The sequence below is a fragment of the Balaenoptera borealis genome (assembly GCF_965194805.1).
Source record: "Balaenoptera borealis genome assembly, contig: HAP1_SCAFFOLD_1069, whole genome shotgun sequence".
In the NCBI taxonomy this organism is placed as follows: Eukaryota; Metazoa; Chordata; class Mammalia; order Artiodactyla; family Balaenopteridae; genus Balaenoptera; species Balaenoptera borealis.
The window spans coordinates 96106-123708 of NW_028123143.1; the positions used below are offsets into that span (position 1 = coordinate 96106).

The 27603-nt window shown below is 39.6% G+C and overlaps 2 protein-coding genes and 1 long non-coding RNA gene across 14 annotated transcripts in view; 1 reads left to right on the forward strand and 2 right to left on the reverse strand.

Moving 5' to 3' along the window:
• The window catches only part of JADE1 (jade family PHD finger 1), a 57089-nt gene extending 48466 nt beyond the window's left edge, over positions 1-8623 (forward strand). For all 11 annotated transcript variants that reach the window (XM_082409166.1, XM_082409169.1, XM_082409172.1 and 8 more), the window contains 2 exons: positions 890-1007; positions 4735-8623. In XM_082409166.1, coding sequence (XP_082265292.1) covers positions 890-1007; positions 4735-5645 — 1029 coding nt within the window. In that variant the 3' untranslated portion in view covers positions 5646-8623. The remainder of the gene's footprint in view (positions 1-889; positions 1008-4734) is intronic.
• LOC309621847 lies at positions 8079-17052 on the reverse strand. The gene is made up of 2 exons (XR_014240290.1): positions 10425-17052; positions 8079-10044 (listed from the first exon to the last, which is right to left on the reverse strand). It is a non-coding gene; the product is annotated as an uncharacterized lncRNA (long non-coding RNA).
• Positions 17053-20465: 3413 nt separating this feature from the next.
• LOC309621848 (sodium channel and clathrin linker 1-like) overlaps positions 20466-27603 on the reverse strand; it is a 121719-nt gene continuing 114581 nt past the window's right edge. For both annotated transcript variants that reach the window (XM_082409176.1, XM_082409175.1), the window contains exons 11-12: positions 24586-24681; positions 20466-20752 (exon numbers count right to left, since the gene is read on the reverse strand). In XM_082409176.1, the coding sequence (XP_082265302.1) occupies positions 20690-20752; positions 24586-24681 (159 nt within the window). In that variant the 3' untranslated portion in view covers positions 20466-20689. The remainder of the gene's footprint in view (positions 20753-24585; positions 24682-27603) is intronic.

The following is a 27603-nucleotide window of genomic DNA, read 5'->3' on the forward strand; positions in this document are numbered from 1 at the left end:
AAATGGGGAACAAATTTAAGTGTTGATTAGTTACTACTGGTTAATGAGCATATGCATGCAGTTCCCCAGTGGTTGCACATCAGACGCAAAGTGGAGCTCCTAGGGCTGGGGTCTTCTCAGTTACTGACCAATGAATCGGGAAGAGGGCAGTATCAATTTTTCAAGTGGTGATACAGAAAGCTGGCCTTGAGAGGCTGACCTAGCAAGTCAATGGCAAAGCAAGAAGGATGTTCCCTAGGTGTTCACATGCTGTAGGAACACATTAGCGACCTTTAAGTTCCAAGGTAATTCAGAGAGTTCAGTGTCCAGTTAACAAAAGAAGTTTACTTGGATTCCTGGTGACTACTTGGCCTTCTAGTGAGAGCCCTGTGTAGGGACATTTTTTGTGAGGGGCTCCTCCCTCTGATGGCCCTTGACCCTAATGCTTATCTAGTTCCATCTTCAGAAGATGCTTGATAAAGTGCAGCAGAGGTGGCTTCTGAACTGCTCTGAAGCCTCTGACGATAGAATTCATGGGAAGAAGATACTGAGGGGTGATAAGCAGAGTCCTTTGGCAAGAGCTGGCGCGTTTGGACTTGGACACCGATGGGCGTCTGTCTGTCTCTTCACCAGGAGGAGCCTACGGCCAGGTGTGGTGCAGGGGCAGGACCTCCTCTTACAGCCTCTTTTGTGCTGCTACCCACCTTGAGGGGTATACGCAGAATACTTGTTAGCACCCCAGAGGGAGGCTTAGAGATTAGATAAAATGTTTAAAGTACATTTGGATATCAAAAGTCACTCAAGGACCTAGTAGGACAAATTTTTCTCAGGTAAAGAGAAAACAAAACAAAACACCAAAGTCCTGTTATAATGTATTGCTTACTTAGAATCTTTATTCTCTACGTTCTAGGTTCGGAACCTCACTTACATGGTGACCCGCAGGGAAAAGATTAAACGATCTGTGTGCAAAGTCCAGGAACAGATATTCAATCTTTACACTAAGCTTTTGGAGCAAGAAAGAGTTTCAGGTATGCATTAAGCCCCGGTAGGTCAAACAGTAGGGCAGGGGTTTGTAAGCCCTCTGTTAAGGGAAAAAAAATGCTAGTTTCTTTAATTTTCTTTTATACTGTAGAAGAATCAAAGAAGCAAAGGCTTTCGTTGTTGAAGAAAATCTTTAGGCTTTCGAGGCACCATAGTCTAGAGGAGAGGGCTATGAATTGGGCCTCATGTATGGGTCAAATCCGATATTGTCTACTTAAAGGCTCAACACAAGCGAGTCTTAAGTTTTCTAAGTCTCCCCCGTTTCCTCACAGGGCCTCATGTATGGGTCAAATCCTATATTGTCTACTTAAAGGCTCAACACAAGCGAGTCTTAAGTTTTCTAAGTCTCCCCCGTTTCCTCACAGGGCCTCATGTATGGGTCAAATCCTATATTGTCTACTTAAAGGCTCAACACAAGCGAGTCTTAAGTTTTCTAAGTCTCCCCCGTTTCCTCACAGGGCCTCATGTATGGGTCAAATCCTATATTGTCTACTTAAAGGCTCAACACAAGCAAGTCTTAAGTTTTCTAAGTCTCCCCCGTTTCCTCACAAGTAATGTGAGGATGAGATCTCCAGCTACCTCCTGGGAACTACTGTGAGACTCGAAAGAGTAACTTACATATTGCAAAGCACTTGATAAATGTAAAGTATCATGGGGATACCTAAAAAGATTTATAATTATCTAGCCTTTGGATCTACCTGTAACATATGGTAAATGTATCTTAAGACTGTGTACTAAAGGCACACATCCATGTTTAGACAACATTCACAGTGGATTATTTTGGTGTAGTTGGAATTTTGAATACTTTTGAGATTCAGCACAACGTATTTATTTAGTGCTGCCTATTTTGCTTTGCTCTGGAAAAGAGAAAAAGAAAACTAAGACAGGGACTTCCCCCCTCCCGCTCCAGAGAACACTTCAGTGACTTTGAGATCAAGTGCATAGGAGGGCAAGTTGTTTAACCTCTCTGGGACTCTGTTGGTCTGTAAGAGGTTCGGTCCAGAATCCTGCCCTCTGAAGTGCTTTTCAGCACTAACATTCTGTGGTCAGAAGCCCCAGAAAGCAGGCGTTATAAGGATTTCAGAGGAGGAGGAGGGAGTCTGTTGAGTGTGGATCAGGCAGGACCATGACCCACGAGCAGGCAGGTCTTAGGGGACCTCGTGTCTGCTGCCCTTTGAAGTTACAGCAGCAATGTCTGCACTGCTTGCCTTTTGTACAGTCAACCGGCTTACTCTTCCCTTCTGCTTTTGTGGCTTTTCGTCTCTGTAGATTAGGAAACACGGATACAACAAAGAAGTTGTTATAACCTATGATGTTGAAATGCAAATTCTGGGTTTACCTAAAACTAACTGGATATGTGCGACTAGAGGCAAACTGGTCAGCCGAACAAAGAGAAAAAAAGCTTGGGGAGTTTTAAATGATATTCTTCAAGTGTGTTACATTGTTTTGATAGCATTAATGTATTAATAATATTATCCTAGGTAATTTCCTTCCCAAGAGTAAATATTTCCCAGATACATCGTGTATATCGTCAGCTAGACTTTAGAGTTTAGTTGTCAGACTTTTAAAATAAATTTTTCTGAGTTAGGGTATCACAAGTACAAGCAGCTTGACTCGGATTCTTTAAGGTGAACTTCTGTCTCTTCATTATTCCTACTTGAATGCAAATAAAATAGGGGACCTGTTTTCTCCCTTGCCCGTGTGTCCTTGTGTAAACAGCAGCCCCCCGCCCAAGGCTGTCTGGTGCGGATCACCCAGCCTCCAGCTGCAGAGGCCGAGCTGCTGTTGCCCAGGATCATTCGTGCAGGTTGTGTCTGTGGACCTTTGCCAGTGGAGGGCTTTCTGTGACTCTTGTTGAAAGTCCTGATGTAATGAGTGACTACCTATGAAGATAAGCTGTAAAGAACGTTTTCGTCTGATTTCACTTGAGTCGTTTTTCATGGTTATTGCAGGCAGTTGTTTTTTTTTTTTCCCCTTGTATTTCATGGCTGAGGTTTTTTGGTAAGCGGTTGAGCTTCTTAACAAGGTTAGGAAGTGTTTTGTGTAACAGCTGTAATGCAGATCTACGTTCAGAAGTCCTACTGCTGTTTCAGAACAGGAAAAGGGGTCCTCCCCACCCTCTGAGGAATGACCCATACTAGGTATGACGGGTTGGAAGCAATGGTAATCTTCCTGTGAACTGCCCCAGGGAACGAAGTGGAAACCCCTTAGGCTGCCGTGTTTCTTCTTCCAGTTTCAGACTTTTCAGTTGTGTCATTCGTGCCTCACACTGATCTACCTTGTAAGAGAGATGATTCCGAGTGAGGCAGAGATGGCCCTGACTTACACGTGTCACTAGGGTCCATGGTTTAAACTGTCCCGTGGTCCCGAGAATGGGCAGGGCCCTTCTGCTGGGTGAGTGTACTCAGTGGAGACAATACTTAGGGGAGTCAGAGGCTCTTCAGAGACATGGATCCCAAGTCAAGAGAGAAATCAGAGCTCGGAAGATGTCAGCCCCTCTTACCTTCCTATTTTCCCACAGTAGGTGACCGAATAAAAGAAATAGACGTGTGGCGTGAAGGTTGACCCTGAGTTTGATTATTGAGAAAGCAGGCATTTCTAAACCAGCAGATTGTAAAACGCCCTCCCCTACGGTCATGATAATTTTACGTTTAGAGTTGCTAGCTCTGTTCTGTTTACGTGCAGTGTCCGTTTCCGCTCGGCAGTTAAGCTCTCACACGGGCTCCTGCCTGCTACTCTGGGGTGGAACCTTGTTTTCCGGGTGGTTCATAACAACTCAGAAAACATGAGAACTGCTCTTTGTAGATGCCCTGGAGGCTCTTGCAGGAACGTGGTCCTTCTGATGAACTCTAGTATGTTATGAGTTCACCCTGTATTTTTCAAACTGAGGGTTACAATTTATTACCGGGTTGTGAGATGAATTTAGCAGGTCATCACTAGCATTAACACAAGTGAAATAGAATAGAAACTGTCAGAGTGCCTATCAAGCGATGAAGGCTAATATGATTGCATGAAAAGTGAGCTTTTACTGGGTTACATTGTGAAACTTAGTTCTTAACTGTGATTTGCCTCAGAAATGTTTGAAAAACACCAGTTTAACTTATCCTTGTGTTGGATGGCAATTCAGTTTAATTCCACAAATGGGTTTTACATATGAGAGTAAACAGATGTACTCTGTGTCAAGAATGATTTCAAACACCTTCCTTTATTCATTTCACAATTGACGTGTATTTATCCTCATCATAGCCATGTAGCCCTGTGAGGGTGCAGATAATTTGGAGAAAGAACCTTAAGAGCCCCAGTCCCCGCCCCCGTCTGTAGGTGTGGCAGGTGGCAGCTCTTGGCAGGCGCTGCTCTGAGACCGGGTGGAAGCAGTGCTTGCTTCACCGCAGACGGATTCCGCAGTGAATCCCATTTGAAAATCAGATCAGTTATTTTGTTTGACGGAAAATGTATTCCTTGAAAAGACATTGTTTCATGAAAAAGTACATGAACTTAAGCTGTTTTAGAAAATAGAGCATATTGAGTATTCAGATTCTCACGGCAGGTAATACCTTTACTATAAAAACCAAACTTTTACAAACTGGGTGGCTGTATGTTTTACTGTCGGGTGGGAAGTCTGCATTAGTAGGCCCTGCTAGGGGTCTAGAATTTTATTATTCCGGATTTGCTTCTGCTGTAATTTTTTCTTTATCTGTGGTTTTATGTTCATAGGTGTGCCTTCTTCTTCCTGCTCCTCCTCCTCACTGGAAAACATGCTTCTGTTTAACAGTCCTTCTGTGGGCCCCGACGCCCCCCAGATAGAGGACCTGAGGTGGCACTCTGCATTCTTCAGGAAGCAAATGGGCACTTCCTTGGTTCACGCGATGAAAAAGCCCCACAAGCGAGATCCATTGCAGAGTAGTGCTGGGAGTGAAGGCAAAACCCTGCTAAAGCAGCCAGACCTGTGCAGTAGAAGGGAGGGGATGGTGGTCCCAGAGAGCTTTTTGAGTTTTGAAAAGACCTTTGCAGAAGCACGTCTCATATCAGCACAACAGAAAAACGGTGTGGTGATGCCAGACCACGGGAACAGAAGAGACCACCGTTTTCATTGTGATCTTGGTAAGGGAGACTTGAAGGACAGACCTTTCAAACAGAGTCACAAGCCTCTCAGGTCCACAGACGTGTCCCAGAGGCATGTGGACAACACAAGAGCTGCCACCTCCCCTGGAGTGGGGCAGTCAGCACCCGGCATGAGGAAGGAGATGGTGCCCAAGTGCAACGGCTCCCTAATCAAAGTAAACTGTAACCAGACTGCAGTCAAAGTGCCTACAACACCTGCTAGCCCAGTGAAAAACTGGGGAGGATTCCGGATTCCAAAGAAGGGGGAACGGCAGCAGCAGGGAGAGGCCCGCGAGGGGCCCTGCCGCCAGCACTCAGACTACCCCTGTTTGGGCTTAGGCCGAGTTCCAGCCAAGGAGAGGGCAAAGAGCAAGCTGCAATCTGACCATGAGAATGACGGGTACGTCCCTGATGTAGAAATGAGTGACTCTGAGAGCGAGGCATCGGAAAAGAAATGTATGCATGCCAGCAGCACTATCAACAGGAGGACAGACATTATCAGGAGAAGCATTTTGGCCTCTTGATGAAACAGAGACGGCTTGGGAGCACCACGGGCTTGTCATCGAGCAGGCGAGAGTTCGGACACGGGGGACGAGCAGAAACCCATCACTCCTGAGCTACACAAACAAACACATTTACTTGCAATTCAGATTGAATTTTTTTTTTTCAGAGTCATTTATAAATCATTGTTGTGAGAAGTGTGTTATTTGCAACTTGTGGAGGAAACACAAAGAGTTAGATTGTAACCGTAAGACACTGCTAAGACTAGAGGCTGAATGAAACACTAAAATAAGGATGGATGAAACAAGTTTCTAAAGAGGGCAAGGCTTTTAAATAAGCCTTATGAGGTTTTATTGCCCTCTGTATTCTTCCCAAAGCACAAACTCTTGGTTACCTGAATATACAGAATCAGATATGGTTCTTGAGAAACGCTCACGTACCATTTAATAGCCCATAAAACTTATTTTCTAGGACTGTGGTGGATCTTGAAATCGTATTTATACTTTGGCCCACAAGGCTGTTTTTGTTGCATTATAGTATACGGGCAGTAGCTCTGAAGCTTCAGTAACTCTAGGGAATTCATGTGTAAATATAGCAGATGAGGGAAGAGAAAGTTTAAAAGTCATTACTGGAAGATCTGAAGGGACAGGGTAGAGCTGCTGGAGCTTGGAGATTTAGGGTAAATGTAAGCAAGGTCCTGCTGCCGGAAGCCCTTGAATGTGTTGTGGACATAGGGCTGGTGGAGAGTGAAGCCATTACAAAGTTCCATCTATGAGAAAGGGCAGTTGAGGTCCCGTCTTTACCAGTCCTCTTGACCTTTCTCTTCCCTAACCACTGCCTTTTGGGCCAGCTTGGAATTTCGCTGGCCATTGGCAAAAACTGGCCATCATCTGGCTTCCAAGAATACAATGGCTATTCAAGTTCAAGTGATGAACTTCCAGACTCTGGTGACTCATATTTCCCAGAGCCGACCACTAGTGCATATGTTGGGGAATCCGGCCTTCCAACATGAACGGATTCCTTTAAAAAAAAAAAAAAAAAAAAAAAGGAAAAAAAAAGCAAAATAGGTTATATTTAAAAAAAAAAAAATAGAAAGGCAATAAGTTGCGATAACCTCTTACCACATTGATTGACCAAGGTTATACAGGAAAGAGATTGAAGTGTAATAGGTTTTCTGGAGTCAGAGTTCTAAGCTCTAGTTCGTAACTTGGACTTTCTAATTGCAAACGGCAATAACTAGGAAGTTATCAGCAATAACAAAGTTAGCATTAAATTTCAGTACAATGTTCTGTTCTTGCACTCACTGCAGTGCATTATGTATTAAGACAGTGGGTAGTGTTAAGGTCCTGTTAATTTTTTTTGGAATTCAATGTAGTTGTGAATCAAACTTAAGGAAAGTTTAAGTAGCAATGAGATTTAGAATTATGGGCACTTGGAACAAGCCCAACTTCCCCTAAATTATCCTTTAGTTTGTTAATATCAGTATCCAGATTCCTGATTCATTTATACATTTGTTTCCATGTGGCAGGGACATTCTGATACTTAATGAGTAATGCTTTGAGTTCTGTAGTTACCTTTCAAGTCTTCCAGATGATTGTCAACAAGGAAAAAGGCTTATTGAATTCCATCTTGCTATGCAAGTTTTATCAGATGATCAAATAGTAGATCTGATACATCCCCATTGTATGTATGACATTTTCAAACCAAGTCTTAACTTTTCGAATACATTTTAGTAGCTAATTCAGGGGAGGGGAAAGAATGACCCAGGTTTTTAGATTGACTATTTTTGAGCTATGGGGCTCATTTTTCAAAGACTGTTGTCCAGATAAACTGTTGCTACAGATACTAGAAGTTTCTTATGAATCCAAGTTGTACATTAACTTGGCATAATTTAAAAAAAAATTTTTTTTTTTTCTGCATATGAGCAAAAAACCTTTTGCTGGATACAGGAGAAGGTGGACTCGATTTACAGTTATCTTTTGACTACAGCAACAGCTCTGGGTGAGAGTAGAATATATAGAGGGATAATTTGTCAAGCCATAGAAAGAAAATCTAAATTCTAGTAAGTGTATGACCTCTCACCATTATAAGAGGTACCAGATTCATTTGCACTATTAGGAATGCTAGTTTTGTGCAAAAATAATGCCTTACCTGTTTTTTCCCCACATTTAGGTTGAAAAGCTTTCAAACGTTCCAAGTTATGCTGAACCAAAAACAAAACAAAACAAAACAAAACAAACAAAAAAACCCCACACAAGAACAAAACACCCAAAAACAAAAAGCCCACACTGTTAATTCCTGCTCTGAAATGCAAATGGTACAGAGCTCGGTTTCTCTGACAGTGTAATGGCAGCTCTGTGAGTGAGTGAGTTTCATGTCCTGCTGGGAACTCTGTACGAGGCGGCATGAGCTGCAGCCAGCAAAACCTGCCCACTTGCCCTCTGAGTATGGAACCATTTGCTCTTCTCTCCTTCTCCTTCTTCTTCTTTTTTTTTTTTTTTTAAAGCTTTATCTTTCCTTGTGCATCCTGACCAAGAAATATCTTTGATTATGATCAATGATGTATTATGTCAAAATGTAGGCTAGTTAAACTTTTGTAAAGTTGCCTGGAATGTCATTTGTTAGGTTATAAACACAAAATCTAAATTGAAGGGTTATATGTGTTGTGTACAGATCTTAATTATTTTGAAATGGACAAACTTGTCATTACATTTGTAACCTTGTACAGAGGATTTTTCACTATGTGCCTAGCTTGGTGTCCATTCAGCTAAAGTTGAAAAAAAAAAAAGGTGCATGAAGAGTTAAAAATCAGAATTAAACAAAGTATATGTAGAGATGACTATTTTATATGACATGGCCCAATCCTGTATTTATTTCTACCCCCTTTTTGAAAGTATTTATAAAACTAGTTGAGGACAGCTGTATTTTTTTGTTGAACTATTTAGTAGAATTTGTGCCTTTTTGTCTGTATGTGAATAAATGCTGTACATTTTGCAATACATTTGAGAGTGTCTTGAAATCTGGTTTTGCTAAACATTTAGATGTATATGACTTAGCTGCATACGTGTGTGACGTCTCACATGACGGTACACGTCGACAGTCTCACAGCTTAGATCAGGAACGCGCACTGCAGGGAACGGGACAAGACTGTGTAAGAGCACAGGTTCACTAGGCTGCTTTCTGGCTCAGCTTTGATGGTGAGACACTGACATATGATAATGGTTTGATTTTAGGGTTCCCCACCTGGAGTTCTTTCCAGAATACAGTTTTAGATCTGAAAACAACCAGTTGAAGCAACTTACACATTAGGGTTGGAGACACCTGGGTTTAAAGGCTGAAGTACAGTTCACCAGCTGTGTGACCTTTGCCAAGTCACCTAACCTTTATAAGCCTCAATTTTCCCTTCTGTGAAAAGACAGTGACATCCTACTATCTTCCTGGGGTTGCTGTAATATTTAAAGCAAGCTCATAGAGCATCTCATATAAAGCATGTAGTAGGCATTTGGTAAATGTTTGGCTATTATTTTTATGATTAGGAACAAGACACTGACTTCTTCAACATAATGTTGACTGATAAGCCTTCTGAGGCAAAAAAATGTTATTTCTGAATGACAGGGAGACTGTGTTTATAAGGCTTTTAAAAAATAATTTTCAAAGGGCAGTTTCATTAAATGCATTCTTTTGATCACAGAATTCTGGAACATTAGAGCAAAGAAGAGGTATCTCTATTCTACAAAGAAGACATGTCCCACATCATAGCATTAGGCATTGGCGGGACTGGGCCAAGGCCCTAGTTCTAATTTCTAGTTTGGTGTTCTCCCTGCCTGAAAGAGGCTTTACTCAACCACTACATGCAGGCATTAGCATATAATGAAATGCACCTTTGTGTTGGGAACAGCAAAAGCCGGGAGGGTTACATATTCTCATGTAGATTACAATGTACAGGAGTCACAACAGGGTAGCGGTACAGTCCCTAATTTACAATTTTTGTAAATATTTGGCCAGTTTTTTTAAACATGAATTGTTCATACATTTGGCTAAAAGCTTGTTTATTTCTCCTTGTTCCTCCTTAGTGACTATTTACTTCCATGTAGCTTGCTCTGAGTAAGACCCCAGAGAGAAATAACTGTGATTCTTCCTACAAGGTCTAAAGTTGAATAACCAAGATAGTTCTCTAGGGAAATTAAGTCCCCAGGAGCCAGAGGTAGGGCCTATTGCTGGCAATTCTGCAACATGTGATGGGAAACGTGGCACCAGGGACTCGTGTATGTGTTTTTAGCCAGATCACTTAGAAAACGGTTTCTACCTTTGAAACATTCGCCATCTGCAGCAAACTTCGCAGTTAACTTCAAGGTTGAAATCTTCAATATGATTTCCCTGCAGTGCTCAGAACTGCATTAGATGATGTGCGCCAGACTTTGACTGAAAAAGAGGGTAAAAGCAAATCTGTTATCTCCTTCCTTGACTTTGACCATTCCCTATGCTGCTAAGTTTGATGTTGCTGCAATCCAGCTTTTCCTGAGTGCTGGTGGACTGCTCGTTGGGCATTTCCTCTTTGATGTATGCAGGTACTTGAGATTTTTGGAACTCATCCTTTTCTATATCCTGCCTTAAGAGAATGCCATCCAAGCCTGGAACCTGTTCTTATTTCTTCAACTCCTGTAGCCAAATGGTGATCTAGGTCTATGTATTATACGTAATACCTCTTCAGCATCTTTTGCTTCTCTTAATCCCACTACCGCTTGCCATATAGTGTTCAAGCCTCATCATTTCTTGCCTGGATTACTGCAGCAGCCTCTTACCTGGTTTCCTTGATTCAAGTCTTGCTGAAATTAATCACTCCTCCCAGTTTGCTGCAGTCTTGCCAGCGCTATCTCCATAGTGATAACTTCCACAATAAAAACTGACTTTGTTATTCCACATGCTTGTCAGAGAACCTCCAGGCTTCTGTAGATGATTACAAAAGGCTTATCAAATGGCAAAAGCACTGCTTGGTATTTTATGCATATTAATTTGTTTAAACCTCACAGCATGTGAGGAAGGCACTATTATCTATCTGCAGATGAGGAAACGGAGGCACAGAAATTAAGTAATTTGCTCAAGGTCAGTAGGTGGTAGAGCTGGGCGTCAATCCTAGCCAGGCTGCAGCTAAGCCCCCTGGGCTCTACTGCCTCTCAGAATATAAAAAGAGTTCACATAAAGTAGTTCACGTGTTTTTGAGTATATGGAGGAGTATACGTGTGAACTTTTAGTTCAATGAATTTCTGTAAAGTAAAGCTAATTATCTTGGTTTAAAATATTATGTTAATGTACTGCTTGAATGACTATGAACATAACCTAATGGGTAATGAGCAATATTGTTGGCTTGTAGTCAGTTAGTCCCTGCCTTCTTCTAGGGAGAATGGAATTAGTTAATTTAGTGTCCTATACATTTATGTAACACACACATGCACACACGTATTTACAGATATAAAATATATGCCTATGATAAAAAAATAGCACTGCTATCAAGAACTCAAAGAATAATTTTCTCTATATCCTGACACGTTACTTGGAAAGTTAAAGAGAATTATTTAAAATCACATTGCTTCTTGACGATGAATCTGCAGTTAGGACTAATGTCTTAAAACTTTGATGCTATGCAAAACCTTCAATTCAGTATTTTTGTGATATAAAGTATAATAAATCTGGTTAGCTTTTATAAATAAGTCAAGCAGATTAAATAGCAAAGATAAAAGAAAAAAAATGCATACCATCATTCCTAATGTATCACTAAAGTATCCTGATATTCTCACTACTACTTGGCTTATATATGGCAGAGTTCTAAATAGTACATTTATAATTATGGGTTAATTATGGTTAGTTTACCTATTAATCTGGCTGATGGCTTAATTTCCGGATTCTCATCAGTGTGAGACCATTTCTTCATGAAGCAAATCTTTTTCTCTGGTGTTTCCCTCCTCCATGTAGCAGCCTCAAAGGTGCCTTCCTTCTTTGCTTGCTCATTTTGGCTCTGCTCCAGCTTTACAGTTTGAATCATTTGAGCTTCTCTTTTTCATATCAAATGCTTGTGGTCATATCTTTGCCTCAAAGAGTCCCAAATACTCAAAGTAAGTAAATACTTTTCAAATACCTTGCTTTAAAATACCATGCTTATTTCGACACAGGAAAATCATATAATATAGTATCAACCACTTTATAATTGCTAAACACAATTTAACATATTTATTATTTTTTGGTAGATATTTGGTAAATTTTTTTTGGTGAAATTGTCACCACCTATTAAAGAAATCTGTCAGTATTTTTTTTTTGATCTGTCTCCTAAAGCAAAGGAAATAAAACCAAAAATAAACAAATAGGACCTAATTAAACTTAAAAGCTTTTGCATAGCAAAGGAAACCATAAACAAAATGAAAAGACAACCTACTGAATGGGAGAAAATATTTGCAAATGATATGGTTGATAAGGGGTTAATATCCAAAATATATAAACAGTTCATATAACTCAACATCAAAAAAAAAAACCTGATTAAAAAATGGGCAGAAGACCTGAATAGACATTTTTCCAAAGAGGAAATGCAGACGGCCAACAGGCACAGGAAAAGATGTTCAACACTGCTAATCATCAGGGAAGTGCAAATCGAAACCACAATGATGTATCACCTCACACCTGTCAGAATGGCCATCATAAAAAGAACACAAATAACAAATGTTGGCAAGGATGTGGTTGGTGGGAATGTAAATTCCATACTGTGGAAAACAGTTTGGATGGTCCTTAAAAAACTAAAAATAGAGCTACCATATGATGCTGCAATTCCACTCCTGGGCATATAACTGGAAAAGACGAAAACTCTAATTCAAAAAGACACACGCACCCTCACTGTTCACAGCAGCATTATTTACAACAGGCAGGACATGGAAGCAACCCGTGTCCATCAACAGATGAATGGATAAAGGATATATATATATAGATAGATACACACACACACACGTCTATGTATGTGTATATATACACACATATACATGCAATGGAATACTATTCAGCCATGAAAAAGAAAGAAATTTTGCCATTTGCAACAACATGAATAGACTTGGAGGGTATTATACCAAGTAAAATAAGTCAGACAGAGAAAGACAAATACTGTATGATATCAGTTATATATGGAATCTAAAAAATACAACACACTGGTGAATATAACAAAGAAGAAGACTTACCTATATAGAGAATAAACTAATGGTTACCAGTGGGGAGAGGGAAGGGAAGAGGGGCAATGTAGTGGTAGAAGATTAGGAGGTACAAACTATTACGTATAAAATAGGCTGCAAGGATATATCGTACAACATGGGGAATATAGACAATATTTTATAGCTTATAACCTTTAAACATTGTGAGTCACTATATGGTACACTTGTAACATAATGCTGCACATCAACTGTACTTCAATTGAAAAAAAGAAAGCTTTATAAGGCAATCAAAAAAAAAAAAGTAAAGAAATCTGGAAACCTTTAAAGGAGGTAACCCACTAATTTATATAACTTCCTTTGCTTAGATCTATATTTTTCACTAAAGTTACTTGACTTTTTAGGTTATGGCCAATTTCTTTTCAAGGTTTGAAAAAATACCCAAATCCCACTAGATATGAAGATGCTTTTCTTAGGAAGTTTTCTATGTAATGCATATAATTTGATAACCAAAAGGGCTTTTTGGGTTAGAGTCAGAGTCAGAAAAGGCAAAGAAAGACTCGGTCACAGCTCCGACTCGTTATAATAAGGCTGATGAATGAAAAAGTGAACGCAGAATTTTTCAAAACCTATTTTGTGTCTGTATTTTCTATCAAGAACACGAATCCTTGAACTGAAAAGGAAAGAATGGACACTAGTAAGAGTTACCTGAAGTCTAGGATGAAGCACTTGTTTGAGAGTACCGAGCTGTTTACAGTGAGTTCGAGCCTTGGGATGCAGAGGAATTAAACCCCGGGGCACCCGTAATTCCAGTTGGGCTTTGAATGCAGTCACTTTATCTGCCAACTTGAACACAGTTGCCGTTCTCCCTTGAAGTGACAGATTGAGTTTGTTGAGCAGGTTGAATATGCCACACAAGTAAGCAAGTTTTGCGACCCATTCTGTGTCACTGAAATGTGCTGCCAGTGGTGACTGTTTTTCTAAAAGAAATCTTTGAAGTGGTTCTTGTAACTCAAAAGCTCTGGCCAGTGATCTACTTTTAGAAAGCCATCTCACTTCTGTGTATAAGAGAAGACGTGTGAACACTGGGATTTTTGACATGTTTCAAACATTAGCAGAGATTTTGAAAGAGACTAAGCCAGGGCCTTCTTTCTCCGAGCTGGTGCATGATCACCTATCTCAGCTTTCAAAAGACTTTGAGCACTACTTCCCAACCACAAAAGACCCCTGAACTGGGAAGGAATGGATCTGCTACCCATCTGTGAATAAGCCTGGTGAATCAACGTTGTCCGTGCTAGAAGAGGATCAACTGTTTGAGATCACAAATGACGGTGGCCTTAAAAGTATGTTTGAGACAACTTCAAATCTCCCTATGTTCTGGATTAAAGTCAAGGCGGAATATCCTGAGATTGCCACCAAAGCACTGAAAAGCCTGCTTCCATTTCCAACATCCTATCTTTGTGAAGCAGGGTCTTCTGCAGTGACAGCGACCAAAACGAGATCACGGAGCAGACTGGACATAAGCAACACACATCGGTGTCACTGTCTCCCATCCCTCCCAGATGGGACCATCTAGTTGCAGGAAAACAAGCTCAGGGCTCCCACTGATTCTGCATTATGGTGAGTTGTATAATTATTTCATTATATATTATAATGCAATAATAATAGAAGTAAAGTACACAATAAATGTAAAAAACAAACAAAAAAACCCTGGGGGCACTCAGAGAACCTGTAGAGGCGACTACTCAGTCACTGTCAGCAAATGGGGGAGGTGTCAAAAGCACGAATTCTGCAGACTCTTAAGGATGCAGTGTTGGCAGAAGGGATCTGGTGTTGGAGAGACCTGGTTTGAAAGCCTGCAGTGCTACTCTCCATCTATGTGACCCTGGGCCAGGTGTTTAACTTTTATGACACCTTATATGTTCGGAAAAGGAATGGCAACACCTACCTAGCAGGGTTGTTGGATTATACAAGATAATAAATGCAAAATGCTAGCACAATGCTTGTATAAGGTAGGTGCTCAATAAATAGACATTATTAATACAGATCGGCATGGTTATTGTAGATCCAGGGGAAGATTCTCCAGTGGATCCAATGGATTCTTTTGGTTATTTGCAGAAACATGACTGTAGCTACTCTCCTTCTCCCTTATCCCCTAGAGCACGGTTCACATGAAAGGAAATCCTAGTCTCGTATTTTTAATCTTCACAGATCTAAGTGCCAACAGATTTCCTCATACATCATATTATGATCTGATGGCTTTCTTATTCTTGGAAAAAAGGATAAAAATCATGACCGAAGAGTTTCCGTGATGCCATACTAAAGGACTGAAAGGGTTTTAAATAAACGTAAAAGGAACAAGCAGTGATTACTAGGAAGCTACATGGATTTACTAAGAAGAAACCCATCTAACTTGTCTTCTCAGACAGGATTACTAGATTAGGTCTGGGAAGTATGACAGGTGCAGCATAAATGAACTTTCCTAGGCAGAAGCCTAGGTCTTTCTTGATGTTTTTATGATAGCGTAGAAGCTGCAATATGGGCTCGATTAAAAACAGGTTGACTGACCATGCCTCATGGGTCCTGATTATAACCTGTCATGGGAGGTGGTGGTTGGTGCGCTCGAAGAGACTGACTGCACTCAGATCTGTCAAGTTCTCATTTTTTCAGTGATTTTCATGAAAATATGGGTGGCATGTTTATCAAAGCTGTAGATGGAATTCACTGTAAATAAAAAATTGTCATGGATGCAAGAAATATAGCAATAAAACAAAATTAGACACAGTTCCTATGCTTATAGGTAACAAACTGGATGACAGAATTAGGAGGTAAAATGACTTCAGCACGCTGTAATAATATAATGAAAAGCGATAAATGACCAGTCCAGCTTCTGGGGCAAAGATCTGGCTTAGCAACAAAACCTTCAGAAAAAACTTAAGATTTCAGTCAACAGTATGCTCAATATCTGTCCAACAGTGTGATTCAACTTCCAAAAAAACTTACATGATTTTAAGCTGAATTAATGGATGGCGTAGACTCCAGACCAGTAATTCTCATTTTTCTGTCATCCTAAATACTAATGAGAAATTATATGAACATTTTCCTGAATCACTAACTCAGTAATTGTCAAAGCAGGCTTCCGTAAGAGAATATGTCACTCTTCTTGGGGTGAGGGAAAGGGGAAGGGTATGTACTGTGAAGCCACAGTTCCCTGGAGATTCTAATAAGCTGTCCCCCCCTCTCACCCCCTTGGGCAGGTATCACTTACCCTCTCCCCACCATTCCCAGTCATGATCCAGAACAAGGGAATTAATAGTTTATACCCTGAAAATAATGTTTGGCTCTGGGCATAAGACTGAGGCATCCCAAGCATACCTGGTGTAAAGTAAGGTGCTCGTAAATAGCTATTGAAAGAGTGAAAGGAGATATATATGTTTTCAGAGACCAGTGACTGGCTGGTGCAAGGACTCAAAACCAAGCCCTCTGAGGAAATGGAGATGCTTACTAAGTACAGGGAGAGCATGATAATTACTTTTAAAAGGCTGAAGATCTGCCATGTGGAAGATGGTTTAGACTAACTCTGTTGTACAAGGCAGAACGGAGGGAGGAGACACATTTCAGTTCAGTATCAGCAAGAACTTTCTAGCGGTCAAGGCTGTTGCAAAGTGGATTGGGCCACCTCGAGGCACAGCGAGCTGCCTACCCCGCCCCAGTGAACTTCAGCAGCTGTGCACAGTAACACTGGTAATTTGTTACTAAAAATAAAGGAGTGAGCTACAAGAACATGTACTTAAAAAGGAAGAAACTAGAGCAGGTTCAAAGTTATCTCTATAATGTTTTCCTCCTTTGCTTACATTCCAAAATACTTTTTGAGCGGAAGAAATAAGTGTAGGGTTAGAGCTAGTGCATTGGGAGTGTCTACGGGCATGTGGGGCACGTGTGAATTTTTGTGGTGAACCCTTGGGCTACAAGGCCACTTACTTAGTGTAGATTTTTTTCTTGGTGGTTGGGTGGGTGCCAGTGTTGTAAAAAATTACTTTAAAAATGCCTTTCCACCCTATGATTTTTGTTATCTAAGTATATACATATTTACTTAGTTCTTCCTTACGTAAATACTAAGAACATTAATATTGTCAAAAAAGCTACACATTTTTTAAGCTTTAACAGCTGGTAGTGAGGACTCCTCTTGGCGGTCCAGTTAAGATTGCGTGCTTCGGGGCTTCCCTGGTGGCGCAGTGGTTGAGAATCTGCCTGCACACTGCAGGAGACACGGGTTCGAGCCCTGGTCTGGGAAGATCCCACATGCCGCGGAGCAACTAAGCCCGTGCGTCACAACTACTGAAGCCCATGCACCTAGAGCCTCCGAGCCACAACTACTGAGCCCGTGCACCTAGAGCCCGTGCTCTGCAACAAGAGAAGCCACCGCAATGAGAAGCCCACGCACTGCAACAAAGAGTAGCCCCCGTTCACCGCAACTAGAGAAAGCCCACGCGCAGCAACAAAGACCCAATGCAGCCAAAAATAAATAAATACAATAAATAAATTAAAACAAAAAAAAAGATTCCGCGCTTCCACTGCAGGGGGCACAGGTTCGATCCCTGGTTGGGGAATTAGGATCCTGAATGCTGTGCAGCACAGCCAAAAAAAATTAAGGAAAAAAAAAAAGTTGGTAGGGGACAGATTTCATAGGCAACACTGGGGTGTTGCAGTGTCTGTCTCCTCTCTGTATACATATCTATATGTATACATACATTTTAAAGTAAGCTAAAAAAAATTAGTCATTATTTTTGATTAAGAAGTTTACAAAAAAAAGCTTATTACAGATTTATTTTGGAAAAATTGATAAAACACATTATGGCTAAAGAACAGAATTTATAATAAAATGTTTAAAAGTGTATTTTCGCTCTTCCTTGGTTTGTCTGAGTTGGCTTGGCAGACTGTGCAGCTATGAAATATTCATATTTGTTGAATAAACGAATGACTGAATTGTTACTAATGTTCTCCCATAGTTCTCACACCAGAGGAGAAATTAGAAGATTGTTGGCTGTCCCAATTTGCATATTTGTATACAAAGTGAAGAAGAGGTAATCATATCTCTTTTCTTCCTCAGGGAGACACGATAAAGAAACACAAATAAATAAAATGAACTAGCTATGTTACCCCCAATTTCAGATTTATATCATTTCTTTTCTCCCTTTCCTATTCATTTCCCCTGTCTCCTAAAATAAAGCTCACAGAGTAAATGATACTGTCTGTGTAAATGAAGTTAAGACTGACCAATATGAGGAATGTCAAAAACACTACTACATTTTTACATTAGAAATCATTAGCTAACAAACTTTTCTGGAAGAAAAATAACCATACACGTTCAGTTCTGTTGCTAATAGCTGAAGTCTCTTCAAATTGAACAGAGGTCAGAGAAGGGCCTATTATCGGCATTTTAGCAGCTTACCCTTTTCTTGGAGAATATCTAAGTATTCAAGAAAGATAGCCAACTGGAGGGGGGAGGTTATTAGTATTAAAATGTAAAGAGTAGGTACCTTTGGCCAAAGTTTGGAGAAAGTGCTTATGTTGAAAGATTTTACCTTAAAGAAATAAGTCTGGAAAGTTAGATTTTCTTTTTAAAACAGGATAATAATACTTATATTTCATTTGTCTACAATGTTAGTTTCTTTAGTGCTTTCTCTTACAGTCTCATTCTTTTGTCAGATATAATTCTAACATTTTCTCTAATTAAAAGTTTTAAAAAATAAACACTATATTCTATAAACATAAATATGAACATAACTCTTATTACATGGAAATCAGTCTGTGAATGACATGGGAAGGAATTTAGAGAATCAAATGAAAAATGCTTTAAGAAATGGAAATAAGCTAAGCGCCTATCTGCCATTTAACTGTCATGTCTGTATTATTTGGTCTCATCGTTGTGTCTGACACTAGCAACCATTTGCCCCCTCCTGCCTATAAGATCAGATTTCATCCGTCCTTTAGTTTTTGTCATCTTGGATTCTCTTGGTTACCAGCCTCTCACTGCTCCTATTCAGTCTCCTCCAGTGACTCTTCTTCCTGAGCTCATTCAACCAACGAAGACATTTTCTAAGGGCCTGTCCTTAAAGACTCTTTTTCAGTTTTTGAACAAACAATTCTTAATACATTCCATGTCCCAAGGAACCGTGTTGAGTGCTAAGAATACAACGATGAATGATAGTAAACCTGAGTCCTACTCTCAAGGAGCTTGCAGTCTGCTGGGGAGGAGATGACATTAAAGAAAAAAATTTCAAAAACAGTTATTTACAAATTTTGGTAAGTGCTATACAGGAAAAAAATATAGCATATATTAAGAGCAGTACAACAAGGGGACCTAACCCAGTCTGGAGGCTAGGGAAGGCTCTCGGAGGCAGTGGTGTCTGAGTAGTGATCTGAAGAACGTGCAAATGGCAAAGTATGTGCGGAGGCCCTATGTGGGGAGGGAGGATGACGTAATGATGGAAGATAAAGAAGGCCATCATCAGGGATACAGCATGAGAAACGGAGGGGAAGAGGTGGTCAGTACCTCACACGAGGCCTGGAGGCAAGCCCCTACACTCCACGGCTTCAGATCTCAGCTCCACGCCAAAGACCTCACGACTATCCCAATTTGTTGGCACCAGTCCTAAACTTTTGACTGCTGGTTGGATACTTACACATGCATATTTTCAAGTCACCTCAAACGCAACTCATTATCTTTTATCTGGACTACTGCAACGGTCTCCTAACTTGTTGTCCAGACGCAAACCCATCTACCCTAGTCACCAGAAAGCAGGGTACACCATGTTCAAACTAGGAGCAGAGAGTAACTAACTACATGGATCTATGAAAATCAATAGGACTGCACTAGTTCAATGCCCATGCAGTCTCAGAACTTAAGATTCCATTTGATTAATACTGCTTTGAGTAATAGCAAAAACAAAACAAAATAAAACCCCCAAAACCACAAGCAAATGAAAACCTTCCCAAATTCTTAAATATCAATATTTGATAAATACTGAAAATCGTGTAAGGTAAAAATGAATCACTACAATTATACATTAAAATACATGACAGGGACTTCCCTGGTGGCACAGTGGTTAAGAATCTGCCTGCCAATGCAGAGGACATGGGTTCGATCCCTGGTCTGGGAAGATCCCACGTGCCACGAACAACTAAGCCCATGCGCCACAACTACTGAGCCCACGCACTGCAACTACTGAAGCCCGTGCGCCTAGAGCCCGTGCTCTGCAACAAGAGAAGCCACTGCAACGAGAAGCCTGCGCACGGCAATGAAGAGCAGCCCCCGCTAGCTGCAACTAGAGAAAGCCCGCGTGCAGCAACGAAGACCCAATGCAACCAAATAAATAAATTTATAATTAAAAAATAAATAAATAAAATAAAATACATGACAGCATCATTTTAGAAAGTGCATAATTTATTACATGTGAGTTAATAATAAAACGGATACTTGGGAACTTTAAAAATGAGTTACGAGTAACAGATGTAAAATTCTCAAATTCTGGAACCTGAAATATTAAAATTCTAGCAATTTCTTAAAACTCTTTCTCATGATTAGCATAGTTTGAAAACTGTTACGCTCTTCCAAGGGAAAAAGGAGGAATTAAAAAATAGACACGTTGATGAAGGCAATGAGCTCTTCCCAGCTGGCTTTATTCTCTACTCAGTATAGGATTACCTTTTCTTTACTTACAGGAAGCTGTTCTGTTTTCCAATAATCCTCAAAACAGAATGGAAAATGCTTATGCAAAACGACACAAGCCTTAACCATTCTATGCAGGTTTTACCGTTTTAATAAACTTCTAGTCCAACAGCTTTCCCAAGTCTAAAGTTCTGTGAGTGAACTATGAATATTTTTAAATATTTTCCAGATTCATCATGGAGGCTGCTTTTCTTCTCTGTACTGTAATCGCACTGAGCTGCAATTGAAATAAACAATCAGTAAGTAGCTACTTTTTCTATGGAAAAATCTTAGACTAATACAAAGTATAATGCATCACAACTTACAATTATTGAAAATAATCTTATTATAAGGGGTCTTGTTAGAGGTCGCTTTTTGTGTTCATTTCTCTTTTACTCTTGAGACTTTAAAATGCCTGTATTACCCTAGAGATATGCATGTCAAATATGGCATTCCATAGCTCAGTGATACACGGAGAATTCCAAAACATATTTTACAAATGAATGAAAAACATCTAGATAAAAGTTAATCAGAAAAGAGGCTAGAACACAAACTAAGTGTGAGCCAGCACAATGCAGGGCTGGTAATAAAAAGATGATGACAGATCATAGTAAGTCTAATAAGAAAATAATCTTTAAATATTAAATTGGAATTGATAATACAGACACATGGTAAAAGATATCTAACAGTACAAAAGACTATACAGCATAAAGGAAGTCTTCCCATCTCTGTCCTTCATTCCACATCCCTCTTTCCAGGCAAAACCACTATTTCCAGCTTCTAAGTATATTTCTTGAAATATTCTAAGTGAGAATACATGCACATATTTCCTCACCCTTTTTTATTTAAAAAATGATAAAGTACTGTACACACTTTTCATATTTTTTTCCTGCTAAATGATCTACCCTAGAAATAGTTCCACATTAAATCTACTTTATTCCTCTTAACAGCTGCAAAATTTCCCGTGTATGGATACTCCATAATTTAACTGGTTTCCTATTGATGGGCATTTAGATGGTCTTTAATCTTTTAGAATTATAGGCAATGTTGCAATTAGTATTTTTACGTGCTTCCTTGCACAGACTTGCCCAGGTGCAAGTACACCACCTGCAGAATAAATTCTTAGAATTGCTGGGTCACAGGTTAGGTACATTTACAACTGCTGAGAGATACTGCCAAATTGGGTGCCAAAGAGGTTGTACCAATACACACTTATGTCAGTGATGTATGCAAGTGCCAGCACAATGTATTATCAAACTCCATGATCTGACAGGTGAAAAATAATATGTGATTACAGTTTAAATCTGTATTTGCCTTTTGGGTGAGGATGAGTTGGGCATTTAAAAAAAATGTTCAAAAGCCATCTCTCTTTTATCCTTTATTCACTTCATTGTACTGTAGCACTTTTTTTTGTTGATTAGCCACGCTATGTGTGTTTAGGATAAAAGCCTTTTGTCATATGTGTTGCAAATATTTTTCTCTGTTTGTCACTCACTTTACGACTTTTCTATGCAGAAATCTGAAATTTAAATAGTCACATTTATTAATTTCTTTTCATAGTTTCTAGGTTTTGTGTCCTGCAGAGAAGGGCTTCACCATACTGATTTTTTAAAATCCCATACCGTCAAAAGAACACAGTGTGGCATTCAATAGTTTAGAATGATATACTTGGAACATCTAACCATCGTCCAGAGATGGATGAAGAAGATATAGAAAAAGTTAATCAGAACAGCACATTTCGAGCGTGACTGAATGACTACACTGCAGGGCTTGTGCTGAACCAATGACATGATGCTGGGCTGCACTGGTAAGAATGACATGTGAGAGACAATAATAATCTTTTAATGCATCGGTCTTTAACCTTTTTGGCACCAGGGACCGGTTTCGTGGAAGACAATTTTTCCACGGATGGGGGAGGGGCGGGTGGTGGTTCAGGCGGTACTGCCAGCGATGGGGAGCGATGGGGAGCGACGGGGAGAGGCAGATGAAGCTTCGCTCACTCGCCCGCTGCTCACCTCCTGCTGTGCGGCCGGGTTCCAGGGGTTGGGGATCCCTGTTTTAACGCCTTTACTTCATTAAATATCAAGCCCTTCCCAGGATATTATTTTTAACAGGAGTTTCCAGTTTTTGGAAGAAAATGGGAAAATTAGAAAGGATTCAGAGAAGGCAAAGGTAAAGATTAAAAAAGACTGAATAGATGTCTTATAAAAAAGTTTATGACTTGGACACATTTAAAATAGAAAAAAATATTAACTCCAGGGAATAAATTCCTTTTTGTGTATGGGGAAAATGCTGAATGATTACTTTCCATCTTCAAATGAGAACAGAATGGAAGGAAAAAAACTTAGGGAAAAATCTGTGAAGTGGTTACTGACAAAACAATAAAAAGAAGGCTCACAAGGAGAATGGTGTAATCTCTGCCGTTAGGGAGTTTAAATAACAGGAGAAACATCTTTGTTGGACTGCTTAGGTTTAATTCTGTCAGGAAGGAGACAACTAGAGGTCAACTGGATTATATCGTTAAGGTTCTCTAACTGTACCCTTGTGCAGGTAGTTGATTTTAAGTAGGCATTTTCTTTACCACAGTCCTTGAAAAAGGTAAACTTGAAGCTTGTGATACAGCTTCAAAGACTGTGATACAGAAATTTAATTTCTATATATAAGTATCTTATTTACCACTTAATGACTATGCTAAGTGCTTTGTATGTGCTCATTCCTTTGATCTTTCAGTAACTCTATTGGGGAGGTGTTATTATCCTACGTTAAACATGAAGAAACTGAGGCTTAGAGAAGTTGAAATTGCCCAAAGTCACATGGCTACTTAATGGCACCAGGCTATCTGCCTGACTCCAAAACACCTCCTCTCAAGATACTGTCCCATACACCTTGGCTCCTGTTACCTTATAATCTAAATGAATAAGTGAATTCTTGAATAATTAATTAAGTCATCCAGTAATCCATAATTTCATAAGAAATTAAACTTACATGGTAAAACTATAATTACTTTCAAGAGGGAGGAAAATTGAAGGGCAAATTATGATTGGATTTTCTTTAAGTGCTATGCCATGTTCATACCAGAAGTAGATTTCAAAAAAAAAATCTATAAACATCATGAACACAAACTGAATTCAGTATTTAGTTAGTTACTGCTGTAATAATATCTAAGAATAATCTTAATTTTGATTGAAACAGTACATTTATAACCAAATATTATGTAATTAATAATACAGTAACTTGGTTTGTTTTTCTCTATCTATCTAAACCGTCTGTTTCAAGCCTATCTTTATAATCACTAAACTCTTTTCATTTTGATCCTAACAGAAGAGACTACTGCTCCTACTTTAGAACAAATGGCCCATTTCATTTATGTGATACGTGTGCATTAGGAGTAATTGCCCCTTATTATTTCATTGATGTTCTGCACTTTTTACTCTATTTCCCATTGGACAACTTTTATATGGTATTTTAGATTTATATGGTCATATACAAACGTGCATTAAATGAAGTTAACCCTATAAGCTAGGTAATTTTTTTCCACTTAGAAACTGCAATAAAAACAGTGCAATTTGAAACACTACTTTCAAAGCAATGTCATTTACTTCCGAATCTGTCAATGAATACCTGCCTAGTTTTAGACAGAACATAATTCTAGAGCAGTGCTGTCCAATAGAACTTACTGGGGTGACAGAGTTGTTCTATACTACGCTGTCCAATATGACAGTCATGGCTACATGTGGCTTTTGAGCATCTGAAATCTGACTAGTGTGACTGAAGGTTTCAATTTTAATTTTATGTAATTTTAATTAATTTAAATTTAAACAGCTGCCTGTGGCTAGCAGCTATCATATTGGACAGTGCAGTTCCAGATTTAGGTGTCAAATGGAGGAGGCTGATGTTTATTTCTGATTCTGAAGTTTACTTTTTCAACCTTAAACATTAAAGAGACTAATTTTAAGTAGTTTAATCAAATGAAAATAAAACTACTAGTTCTCTGGAAACTTCTGAGGAACTTTTCTTATCTCCACTCTACTCAGACTATTGTTATCCAGGGATAATGAGGAAGCGCCCTACCTGCTGGGAGGCTGAAGCAGCTCTCTGTTCCGCCTCACTTAGTCGTTTCTGAAGTCTGTTGGATTTTTCTTGATGCTCTAGAATCAACTTTTCATTCTATTAAGGGGAAATATAAGACAAACAAGTTAGAAATCCATACGTGGCACGGAGATGTTTTATGGAATAATCAATGAAAAATCTGGACATCATTTTACCACTTACAAAATGCAAAGATAATATATCTCCAAATTTACATTTTTCAAGTCATGAACTTCAAGGTTCAAAGCTGGTTTTACATTATGACTAAACTGGTTCCCCTCCCCTGACCCTCCACCACATGCCACCAAAGAAAGTGAATTAAACCTAAAAGCAAAGTGAATCTGAAGTTAAGACCAAGGCTTTCAGTTTGTGATTTGTTAACCTTGAGATGCTATATCACTGCTTTGGGATCACCTGGAGAGTGTGAGAACACAGACCTGGGCCCCACAACCAGAGCATCAGTAGGGGTGGGATGGTCCTGAGAATCTGCACTTCTATCAAGTTCTTGGGTGGTGTCGATGCTGTCTGCTAGCGTATTTAGAACCACTGTGCTAGACAAGCTTCCAGGGGAACTGTGACATAGTGTACGCATTATTAAGGTCAAGAAACAGAAAATATTCATTCTAGAAATCCTGATTCTTACAGAGTTAGACTTATCTTAAATGATTTATATGCTTACGGTATTATTTAAAAGGGGAAGAAATCAGTCTACATGTTTCCCAATACATTTGTATACTCCAGAAGGTATTAGGGTCAAAAGCATTATTAAGGCATTGGTATGGGTTGCATTATGTCCCTTAAAATAAAGATGTTGAAGCCCCAACCCCCTAGTACTTATGAATGTGACCTTATTTGGAAATAGGGTCTTTGTTGATGATTAAGTTAAGATGAGGTCATTAGGTTGGGTCCATATCCAGTATGACTGGTGACTTCATAAAAAGCGGAAATTTGGACATAGAGACAGACATGCACAAAGGGAAGAACACATGAAGACACAGGGAGAACATTATCGACAAGACAAGGAATGCCCGAGGCCACCAGAAGCTACTAGGAAGGAGGCCTGGAAAAGATTCTCCCTCAGAAGGAACCATTTCTGCTGTCTTCTTGATTTTGGACTACTGGCCTCCAGAACTGCGAGACAATAAGTTTCTGTTGGTTAAGCCACCCCCGTCCGTATTACTTTGTTAGAGCAGCCTCAGGCAACTACATAGGCATCATGAATATAAATCTGTCACAACATGGTGTCATGCAGACAAGTTAAAAGAATCTATCAATTAAAAAATGTATTAGCCTTCTCCATACTTACTAGCCTTAAAAAAAGATTTTGCACATGTAAAATTGTTATACAGTTCTTTGAACTAGATGGTTCCCATGTCATAACATACAAATGATAAGAATGAACGTCATGCCTAGTAATACAAAATACTGAACTAACAGTATCCTGCTAAAATGTGCTTATTCTATTTCTTATTGTGCCCAAAAGCAAAATTAAATTGTATGACGAGAACTATACTGGCTTTTCCAATTTACCAAGATGTTTAAATACGTAGTCTTAAATTTAAGAGACACATCATTAACACTAGAGAAAACCTGAGGAAAAACTGCCATCATCTATAATAATCATTTTCATAGTTATAATCAGACTATATATAATGTACATTTTACTATGCTGCTACCATAATGGTTAAGGCACAGTCCAGCTTAGATAAATCATAATATATGCAACTGTTCTTTTTTAATTGATCATTTTAGTTGCTTTTGATCTTCCAAAATAATTAACATTACTGTGTTGAATTACTGTGTTGACCCTTTAAATTTTTTAAAATTTTAAATTATTTCCTTAGAACAGATTCCTGGAAGTGGGAGCAACATCAAAGAGTTTTTGAAAGGCTACTGTTTAATTGTTTTCTAAATGGCTCATGTCAATTTACAATGCTATAAAACTGAAGTGTAATGACTTCACTATGGCTCCTATAGAAGGCCACAGAGAGCTAGTGGACCATACAGCCTGTTAATGAAATTCCAACAAATACCTTCGAAGTCTGCTCATCAAACAAAGAACTAGAGTTCTAGAAAGTTCTAATAATAATCTGGAAATTGTTTAAATTTTTTTCTTCAAAGAAAAAAAATGATAAACCCTTGCTATATTTAGTTCTAAAGCATTAATCTAAAGGAATGTTTTAATATATTCCAGTAGGAAAAAGTATTTTCTACATGTCTACTGTGATGGATTAAAACAAAATTGGAGGAGGATCTTCAAGATGATGGTGGAGTAAGACGTGGAGATCACCTTCCTCCCCACAAATACATCAAAAATACATCTACATGTGGAAAAACTCCTACAGAACACCTACTGAATGCTGGCAGAAGATCTTAGACTTCCAAAAAGGCAGGAAAGTCTCCACATACCAGGTCGTGTGGCTGACAGGGTCTTGGTGCTCTGGCCGGGTGTCGGGCCTGAGCTACTGAGGTGGGAGAGCCGAGTTCAGGATATTGGACCACCAGAGATCTCCCGGCCCCACGTAATATCAATCGGCAAGAGCTCTCCCAGAGATCTCCGTCTCAATGCTAAGACCGAGCTCCACTCAACAACCAGCAAGCTCCAGTGCTGGACACGGAATGCCGAACAACTAGTAAGACAGTACACAACCCCACCCATTAGCAGAGAGGCTGCCTAAAATCATAATAAGTTCACAGACACCCCAAAACACACCACTGGACGAGGCCCTGCCCACCAGAAAGACAAGATCCAGCCCAACCCGCCAGAACACAGGCACCAGTGCCCTCCACCAGGAAGCCTACACAACCCACTAAACCAACCTTAACCACTGGGGGCAGACACCAAAAATAACGGGAACTACGAACCTGCAGCCGGCAAAAAGGAGACCACAAACAGTAAGTTAAGCAAAATGAGAAGACAGAGGAATATGCAGCAGATGAAGGAGCAATGTAAAAACCCACCAGACCTAACAAATGACAAGGAAATAGGCAGTCTACCTG